Below are 10,513 nucleotides of genomic sequence, written 5' to 3'. Positions count from 1 at the left end.
AATGCAGAAAATAAATTTCTAACTGTCACGAATCTTGACAATACAAAAGTCCAACTTTTTGAATTGAGTTGTCGAAGTAGATGAACGTTTCAGTGATATTCCGATTGGTTGATGTGCATCTGTTTGAAGTCATGTGATTCTGTTGCGTGGAGCGGTGGGGAAATGCAGCGACTGCATGTGAAATTGAAAATGAGAAAAGGAGTTTTTTTTTTTTTTCTTTCTTTTTATTTTTTTGTGCATGTGTGTCGGCCAAACAAACAAACTCAACCTATTCTTAACGAATGCAATAAACGTCTTTTGAGTGTGTTCTGATTCTGGAAAGGTAAAGTGCCTGTCGTTCGTCCTTCATTCCTGCGTTTCGCCGGAAGGGTGTGTGTTCGTTATGCGTAACAACAGTGGTGTCTGTGTCAAAACAGTACTGTGTGGTGGGGTTGTGGTTCTCACAAAATGTCTATTTTTTTACTTGTTTTGAGTTTGGGCCCTGGAAACCGGAGAGCGTCGTCTTGCAGGTCTAAAAGAAGAAAAGCGTCGTAACGTGGAAGAAACTGAGGAGCTTTAGCAAGTGTTTAAGTCATTTCAGAGGTCTTTCATCAAAGTGAGAAGAAGTCTCTGTTTCACAGCGACCAGAACATATGTTAAAAACACATCTTTTAGGATTTCCTTTTTGGTTGTTATTGTCAGATGTTTGAGTTGAAAGAGAGATTTTCTTAACGTTCTAAGTTAATGTATATTACTGGATTAAGCATTTTAAGTTCCGTATCCCGACTATTACGGTCGAGTTCCTGCGGCGAAATCGGCTGCTTGCATAAGGAAAGCAAGAGATTAGCTTGTTGACGAGCCGCCAAATGATATTATTGTTTTCACACTGTAGTAGTGCGAGCTGTAGCGAGCTGTTGCCATCGGTTTTGGCGTCTCGTCATCTGGGAAACGTCACGGTAAACACAGACGGAACCGTCTGCTCCAGTTTCTGTTCTGAGTTAGTCCCGACCGGTGACCATATCTGTGTCAGAAAGGCTGGCAGACTTACAGCTGAACTTACTAAATCGGGTTGCATCATTAAAACTTGACACACACTCTATCGTAAACACACCAGATAATTAAGGTCTGTGAAGTCATTATCTGTTTTTTTTTAAAAAACACTAATGCTAATTAGTTTTAAATGCCTTGATGGATTCTATAACTTATTATATGTGACTTTTTTTTATTTAAACATTTGAATATGTTTTGAGAAACTTAGTTTACGAACCATCATTTGTAACGTTTTTATAAAGAGGGAAGGGAAAATACAAGCTAGCTTCTTTATTCCACTGCTCATACTTTCACTGAAATTCACACGAGTTGGCTTATTTTATATTATCATTAGCCAAAGCGAGCATTTGTTTGAGGTTAGTAGCGCATGAGCAAATGCAAAGAACACAAAAAGGCAACAGAAAACTAAGGTGAAAAACTGACTAACAGCTTAGCGGTTCTTATTTATCATGGATTAGGTTTGTTCAAACGATAGCTCAGTGAAATAATTTTTGCTTCCACGTGATTCTGTCGGCGGGTAAAATAAAAGCGAGAATAACTTTATTATTTACTAATTTGATAGCAAATTTTATGAATGAATAAAACAAATAAGGACAACCGATAAATATCAGCTAGAAACGAAGCATGCTAGAAAACGGTTAGCAGTTACCAGCTATACATATTGGTGTTAATGTCAAAAACTAATGGCATTTTATCTCTAGCTTCATTATGTAATTAGGTAATAGGAAAGGAACAAATACCTTAACAAAGTTACCTCATCAACTAGCCACAAAACTTTTCTTTTTTTTCTTTCATATTTAGTTATATTGACAAATTACTTACCATATTTTGGATAACTGATTATAGGCAATGATTCTATTTTTTGGTGACAAACGTTAAAACAAATTAGATTAGCGGTTACTAACTAAACGTATTGATGTTAATGTCAACAATTAATCCCATTTAATATTTTGTTATGTCATTAAGTAGCAAGTTAGCTTCTCCGCTAGTTCCAAAACTCCTGGAAGGTTAGGAGCAAAGCGAGGTATAATTCTGTACTAGTTTCTACACTGACAGATGATTTATTTTCTTTATTATTTAGATGAAGCAATGATTGATCTTTTTTGGTAACAAAAACAAACAGGATTAGCAATTACCATTTATTTATGCTAATGTTTGTAACATCAGTGCTTACTGTACCACTGTGTTTTTTAGTCAAATAAATTTGCTTGTCAGCTAGCTTTGAAACACTTAATTTTTGGAAATAATTAAGTATTTTTGACAAATATACTTAATTGCATTAAGTATATTAATAGTTAATATGACAAATATTAGCTTTATGAGTTAGCCACATTAGTTACACAAACAGTACATTAGCAGTTAGACATTGTTTTTAGTTTATTTGAATGTAACACATTTAACAGTTAATTATACTGCTATATATGCATGCATATAACAAGTTCTATTCTACGTTTCAACAAAATGTAGTTAAAAGTCAAACACTGGCTATTGTGAAAGATTGTGTAGCTGTTAATGTAACAAGAAGCTGTAAGGTGCGGAGATCGTTCGTTGCAAATTTTCTTTTCTTTTTGTTTTCCTGAACCATAATAGAAAAACCAAAAAGCATATTCTTGAGTAGCGCAGGCGTTGGAAAAAATAACGTTTTAGCATTGCCACTCATATTTGAACGTGACTTATTAGCAAGCAAGCGCTAGTGTACGAAGGAACAGTTAACATATTGGGCCTATTATTGCTTTTTGTAGCGAGTTTATTTGGTGCAACCCGTTTTAAAAGAATATCAGAATGATTGAAAAGTAACTTTGATGCCCTTGCAGCCAAATCCATCAAATATAAAACTCAGTGCAACAGTTGCTGTAGTTTACAGTGACAAAGTATAAGCTTCCAGTAAAAGAAAAAAAAATCAATTTAATAGGGAAGCAAACAGTGGCAAACAATATCCAGTACTGATATTAGCAAAGAGGGGGGAAAAAAAGCAGATCAGGAAAAGATTTATTGTCAGAAGTGCTCTTAATAATTTTTTTGCCCAACATTGGGGGGCATCAATTTGAGTCATACACATATCCATGCTATCTGTTTTTCCACATTGTTGTTTTTCTAGTAGTATTACTTCATCTCTCTAAGCAAATCTACTCTGATTTAAGTCGACTTTGATGAACTACCTCACGCTGAATTTCTGTCAGTTCTTGGTAATATTTTGTCACCTGCAGAATGAGCTTTCAAAGGTGTGTGAATAACAGATTCCATTATTTATTTATTTGAAAGTGTACTATTTGTCAGTTTCAAGCAGACTTCTAGTTTTGTACATTATGTATACTTCACCCAGAAGTAAAAGAATTATTGTATTGTTTTCTTTTTTTTTTTTACTAAATGTGCAATACCTTCAGCAAACTGTGCTAGTTGTATGTATAGGTTTAGCATTTGTTAGCATTCTCCTGAAGGTAAAGAAAATGTTTGGTACTGTCAATTCATGTTTTCTTTCTTTTTCTTTTTTTTTTTTTTTTTTTACAAATAAGATTGATTTTTATTTGTGACTTGTTTTATAGTTATAATGTTACGTAATCTGTCACACCCACCCAAAAACACTGTCTGGGTTTGATGCAGAGACTGATGTTTCATCGAATAACCCTGGTCTGATAGAATGTTTTTGATGTGGGCTGTATTAGTATAAGATGCACAAAAAAAAGTGAGTAAATACCTACAAGAAATCGTTATGTTATACTATGGTGCTGGTTTGTAATGTTTGCCAGTGAATCCAGCCATGCTACTAGTTTTAAGAATTCCTGGATCTGTGCGTCCCAACCGCAACCAATGGAAAAAAAAAAAAAAGTGCACTAAAAGAAAACATGCACTGGGATCCTGTGATGCCACCTCTGATAAATGGAAAGAACATCTACTGCAAATAAAGAAATACACTTTGATTTGTGACTGCATGTCTTTTTACTGTAAAAGCAGAAGTTAATTTTATTATTTCTTTTTTTTAGCTAGCACTTTTCAATGTTCCATCCATCCATTTTCTGTTCACCCTTTGTCCCTAATGGGGTCGGGAGGGTTGCTGGTGCCTATCTCCAGCTACGTTCTGGGCGAGAGGCGGGGTTCACCCTGGACAGGTCGCCAGTCTGTCGCAGGGCAACACAGAGACATACAGGACAAACAACCATTCACACACACTCACACCTAGGGAGAATTTAGAGAGACCAATTAACCTGACAGTCATGTTTTTGGACTGTGGGAGGAAGCCGAGTACCCGGAGAGAGCCCATGCATGCACAGGGAGAACATGCAAACTCCGTGCAGAAAGACCCCGGGCCGGGAATCGAACCCAGGACCTTCTTGCTGCAAGGCAACAGTGCGACCAGCTGCGTCACTGTGCAGCCCTCTTTCCAATGCTATTTTCATAATTGACGGTACCATAATTATTAGCGTCTCTTAACAACTTCCAAAAAAATGTATGCAGCTGAAACGCTTTTGATTTGTGTGCACTTTACTTTTTTAGGTACATCAACAAACCTTGAGTTAATTATCACTGACTTTCTGTGTCCCGAAAGGGTAAATATTACATACAAATATACTTTTCTCGTTTACCGTTGAAATTAAGAAAGTCGAGAGAAAATAGCATTCAGTTATTCCAGAGGAGTGTGGATCTTCATTAGCAGCAAAAATAATTGCTTAAACTTACCCTGGTCTGCAGTCAACCAAACCACTTTCAACCCTCGCGCAGTCCAGTGGACCCCGCGCGAGCTTCGTACTCTGTGCGCTGGGTCGCGCTAACGTCGCGTGCGCTTTCGGAACATGACTGGCTGATCCCTACAGTCCGGCCGACCTCGCCATCTGCCGCGCTCCGACTCCGGAAGGGTTAAGTGGGACGACGACTACTAAGACTGAATAGAAGCCATGTTTACCTCCATAACAAGGTAAGGGAAACGTCAAGTCCTCATAAGGGCTAGTAAATGCTATCTGTTGTTGGGAGACATGCTACGAAAAAAGAACTCTCTCTCTCTCTCTCTCTGGTACGGAGACTTAAACTGTTTTGGTCACACACAAGTAATACCACCAGCTCTCTAATGTCTATATTGCCGTTCTTTCCAGCATCACCATGTTAGCATTCGACATGGTTGTGTACACAGTTTGATCACCAGATAAACAAGGCTACCACAGGTTTTGAGGTCTACCACCTGTCAAGTTGGATACTTAAAATTGAGAATGGACCTGATGGCATGAACTACTTCTTCGTGGTCAGTCTGGGTAATTATTTTCTGACCACTTTCCATATCTTGAAACATGGGAAAACAAAGCAAAAATAAATCAAAAATGTAATGCAGCCCATCCAGATACAGCAAAGCACTTTGAATCGCATGCCTTTGATCTCAGTACACGCCCACTATTCAGATTGTGTTGGATTTGTTTGACAAAATCACATGCATTTCCACTTGTAACACTCATTTTCAATTCGATGGGAAGACAGGAAACTGTGATAGCAGCTTGACGTTGTAAACACTTTGCATCAAAGAAGCACTTTCCAATTGTTTTACTAAATTATTGTTATTCCAATCACCTGGACTATGAGCAGATTAACTTGTTTTCCATCTCACACGTTCAGGTTCACCTTTGTCTTGTGTGACAGTTGTCTTTATTTCTCAGACACGGCCATTCATTACAACAATGTGAATCTATAATAAATAAGCACCATCGATGTTGAGAAGAATCTTACTTACATACAAGTACCTGCCATTGCTTTTTCACCATCACAGTCTAAACTTTGTGAAGGAGGTGAGGAGCTCAAAAACTGTACAATCCTGGAAAATAACGATGCTTTTTTGATCCTTGTGTCACAAAAATCACAGTGTCCAATCGAAATTCAATTTTTCAGTGAACTGTAATAGTCGGTTTATAAAGGGTCAGACTAAAACTGCAAAGAAAACTCTTACATGATGAGCCAAACCGTCTGTGTTAGACCCACTTTGTAAAGGTACGGCTGGACCCAAATGCATCGGTTGACTACAAGAAAAAGTCTTACATTTCTGTCACATTGCTGGTTTCAATCCAAAACTCATTCACTGTATTGATACATTCTTGATTCAAAACTTCCAATCACTTTACAATTTACAAACCTTACAGATTGATTCTTATTCATTCATTTATCTGTCAGTTTCAAGGTGTAAATATTTAATTAGCAAACTACATTTTTTAGTTTGCAAACTAAATATGTAGCTTCAAGCTGAATATTTAATTAGCAAACTAAATATTTAGCTTACAAATTAAATGTCTAGCTCCAACCAAAGTATTTAGTTATCATTGGCTAACTGAATATTTAGCATTTGCAAACTAAATATTTAGTTATCTAGCTCCAAACTAAATTTTTAGATAATAATAAAAAAACAGCAATCTAAATAGTTAGCCTCAATCTAAATAGCAAGCTAAATATTTAGTCTACAAACTAACTAGTTAGCTTAAAGCTATTTAGTTTGGAGCTAAATCTTTAATTAGCATTAGCAAATTAAGAATTTAGTTCAAATCTAAAAATTTTGTTTGTGCCAACCAATATGTGGTTTGTAAACCACATATTTAGCTAATTAAATATTTTGTTTGAAACTGTGACACTTATGACTGAGTGAATAACTTGATGCAAATGTGACTAAAAAATGAGCCCCCATGTTTTTCTTATGACAGACTAAATAACCCAAATTATTGCCGCTAATTTTTGATATATAACTCATTCACTATATTGATACATTCTAGATGCAAAACTTCCAATCACTTTACAATTTACAAACAGGAATTGGCACCATTAAATGATTCAGTAGCCTCAGGCATTGGTTCCATACTACAACAAAGCAAAACAGAGGAAAAGAAAAGGAGCAGCCACCATGTGGGTGAATATTAGCACCACATCTTAGGACAAGCAAGCAACATTTCGTTTCTTTTTTGTTTTTTTTCATGTTCAAAAACACTTCCCTGAAGGCACAGCCAGGAAACTCCATTGTTTCTCTGAGGGCAGTGTTCAGCTTCATGTGCCAAAATCAACATGGCTTCCAGGCAGTCCATTCTGATCTCCTGTGAGTGAATCGCTGATGAGGCAGTCCAGCTTTGGTATTTACTGTGTCCAACAGGGCAATGGAAAAGTATTCCCTCCTCCCCTTACAGATTTCGCCTTCTGTTTTGATTTTTTACACCTAAATGTTTCAGGTCAAAGAGAACCATAGTGATGGAGGCAGGTTTTCCACTGATGATCTCTTGTGAGGGGAAAAAAATGATCCAACCCAAACAAGCCTTATGAGAAAAAAATGTCTTCCCATTAAGTTATGAATTACAATAAACTACATTATTTGGAAGTTTAAATTCAGTTTCAGTTGCCTGGCCTGTCAAATCAAGAATCTTACACACAATTTGTCGACCAACACGAAGTAGGCTAGTAGATCTCAAAAAGCAACATATTATCTAAAAAAGTTAAAAACATACAGTGGTTTAAAATGTCTTTTCAGTAGCGTTTGGACTTTACTCGCGAAAACCTTTATCCGCAAATGACTCCCAAAGCGCATTGACAGCCTGCCCACAATGCCCATTTCTGAAAGGATAAATAGGGTTTCCCCCAGAAAACTTGCTAAGCCCATTGGTAGTGGAGCTAGGGAAATCTACCAGCGGCCCACCGTGTTTTTGCGTTAAAATTTTTTAAAAGTTACAAAAATTTGGAGGTGCATGAGCATGCACCTGCCAACGGGCAGGTGTGGTGATGGTGCAATTTATGCACAACCCCCTTACGCCCAATTCAACTCATCTACTATAAACCTCACTTAATCCGTCTTTACGGTCACTGTTAATGGTGTATAAAAAACCCTACTTAAAATAAACAATCTTAGGCTGGTGGGGATGCAAGTAAAGCCTGGTGGCCCACCAGGCTTATAATTCACTGGAGGTTGTTTTGGACAGTATTTCCCCCTTAATGCATGGAATCATTTTTTCTTTGTCAGATGTGAAATATAATTAGATACATTTAAGCGGAACAGAAAAGTAAAAACAGAACAAATCTTTAAGGGAGCTAAGTGATTAGTCACTGGCTCCATATGATAGATTAAATAATAAATGCTTGAGGAATTGTAAACGTAACCCTTGATACCTGACAGACATTAACAATGTGAGGGCCCAACAGAAGAGCCAGGATTTGCCATCGAATGGATTCAGAAACCGTGTAGATGGTGACGAACAAGAGGCACTGGAAGGGCCTGAGGACAACTATGGGACTGAGGCAGCTGTGGCAGAAGTCCAGTCCAGATGTGTTTAGGTTTTACTTAGGAAATTGAAAGTCTAGTTTATTGATACCTGCTTTTGTTAATACAATATACAAACTTAACATTGTTTGTAGTACAAATATGGAAAATAGAAAGACCTCTGCTAAAGTTGTTATTGTACATAGCCCAGTTAGCCATGTTTATTTAAAGGTAAATTGCTTATCTTGTATTCAGATAATTTTATTTGACCAGGTATGAAGACACACTAACCACTGATTAGTTCATTTTTCCAAAACAAACAACAAAGCAAATGATCAACTGACCTTGCAATGTACACAATAGCTAAACCCAGTTAGCTGGGTAATCCAGGCGAAGCCCAAACCACTTTTTCTAATCAAATAAATAGTCTGAACAGTTTGTGTTTTAGAAGTACAGATTTCACCATATATTACTGAGTATTTGAGGCCTTTTTCAAGATATATGTGGCTAGCTCTTTCTTGGTCTGATGTTATGCTAACAAGTAGCAAGCTGGCAGCACTTTATGATACAAATATTGGTCAAAGTATTACTTAACCTAAGGCCATAGTTCTCAAACTAAGGTACTAAGGTACAATCCTTTAGGACTCCCGTCACAAGAATTTTAGCAAAATTTAGCAATAAATATTTGCAAGGTAGATAGGGACATATAGTCTCTGATTCAGACCCTTTTCCTTCATCAGAAAATTTTCAAAATAGAAGTGCAGTGGATAAATTTTTTTTATAATCCCTGTCAGAAGTAAGGTGAAAGTGAAGCAATAACGAGGTCTGCTGACTTTTGATGAATTTTTTTGCCCCTGAAGTTGAAACTTGAATCTATGATTTAGATAAAACTCAGCCTAACCAGTTCCAAATTAAGAACCAGCGAGATTTGGTAAATTCTGTATTCAAGGCTAACGTCTGTTAGCTTTACCAGCCAATAACAATGTATATTTATCTGTTTTGTGCATTCAAACACTGTATCATCAGGTTCCCTTAAAAGATGTTGTACAGGAGTGTATTTATGATGATTTAATGGCACGAATTATCATAAATTCCCATAAACAGTCTTTTTTCTTTTATCTACCAATTTCACATGGAAGGCAGCCATGTAGGATTTCTAAATTGGGGCTGGGGAGAAAAAAACTACGTTTCTCACTGGGAATTCTGACTTGGAGACCTTTAGAGAAACTGAAAAACTCCATATTTTGTTGTGACAGTTTTAAAATAACTGCCAAAACCATGAAAACATAAATAATGTCCAGATAAATAAATAATATATCTGGACAAAATGGTGTTTTCCCCAAAAACGTGGTATTTACTGAGATGGTAACAGTTATAAAAAGTTTGAGAATCACAGAATCAAGCAAAAGGTAAAAAGCAGATTTGATCGAATCTCAAACTATTGTTTCTGTAAATATAAATAAATAATAAATGGTTCCTACAACTCTACAGTGTTAGTACAAGACCGATGGAAAGTAGTGGTTGAAGAAGCGCTCTCCAGTACAAAGCTTTGGGGAAGTTATGTTACCATGTTTCAGTCACAAAACAGGCACCTGAGATGTTGATGACGCTGCCTTCATTAGAAACATGAAACCTCAGTGAATGGGGAATGCTAACTGTAGGAGCTCCATCTTCATGTTCAGTTTCAAGCATGCCACAGAGTCAACCCTCCTATGGACAGTCTCACAGAACAGTGATGACATTTACGTCCTTCAGCATTTCTTTTCATCAATTTCAAGCTTGTTAGAAATGTGCAACAGTATGCTTCCTTTCATTCTTTTACTGATAGTTATTTTCTTAAAGAAGCGTCTTGCTGCTTCGAGCCGAGAGACGTCAGTTGATGGCTACAGCGCTGTTTCTGCTAATGCTAAAACAGGAAATCCATGTTGAGTCAAATGTCGCTTGTCCTTGAGCCCAGGGCCAGATTGCCCAGCGTGGAGAAGAAATCCTCCATCTCCTTCTCCAGGAGACGGTTACGATTCTCGGCGTCTTCCCTCGCCCGCTCAGAGTTCCGCAGCTTGATCTCCAGCATGCGCTGCTTCTTCTTCTCTTGCTCCATCTCTTGTTCTAAACGCTCCACCTGGGCACACAGCGCTGTGCTGGACTCTTCCAATCTGAAGGGGCGCAGCACAGGACAGACAAAGTTCAGGGGTGATCGTACGAGATGATGTATCTATTCTGTATCTGTATTTGTAAGCTGACTATATAGCTTGCTAATTAAATATCTCATTTGAGACTGTGACA

At 37.3% G+C, this 10,513-nt stretch overlaps 1 protein-coding gene across 2 annotated transcripts in view; it reads right to left on the bottom strand.

Moving 5' to 3' along the window:
* Window positions 1-5,620: 5,620 nt before the first annotated feature.
* Window positions 5,621-10,513, bottom strand: part of arhgap22b (Rho GTPase activating protein 22b) — a 35,090-nt gene continuing 30,197 nt past the window's right edge. For both annotated transcript variants that reach the window (XM_032574771.1, XM_032574772.1), the window contains one exon: window positions 5,621-10,383. In XM_032574771.1, the coding sequence (XP_032430662.1) occupies window positions 10,161-10,383 (223 nt within the window). In that variant the 3' untranslated portion in view covers window positions 5,621-10,160. The remainder of the gene's footprint in view (window positions 10,384-10,513) is intronic.

The sequence above is a fragment of the Xiphophorus hellerii genome, chromosome 10, assembly GCF_003331165.1.
Source record: "Xiphophorus hellerii strain 12219 chromosome 10, Xiphophorus_hellerii-4.1, whole genome shotgun sequence".
NCBI lineage: Eukaryota > Metazoa > Chordata > Actinopteri > Cyprinodontiformes > Poeciliidae > Xiphophorus > Xiphophorus hellerii.
The sequence above is the reverse complement of the archived record's forward strand: the minus strand, read 5'-3'. Positions and strand labels throughout refer to the sequence as shown.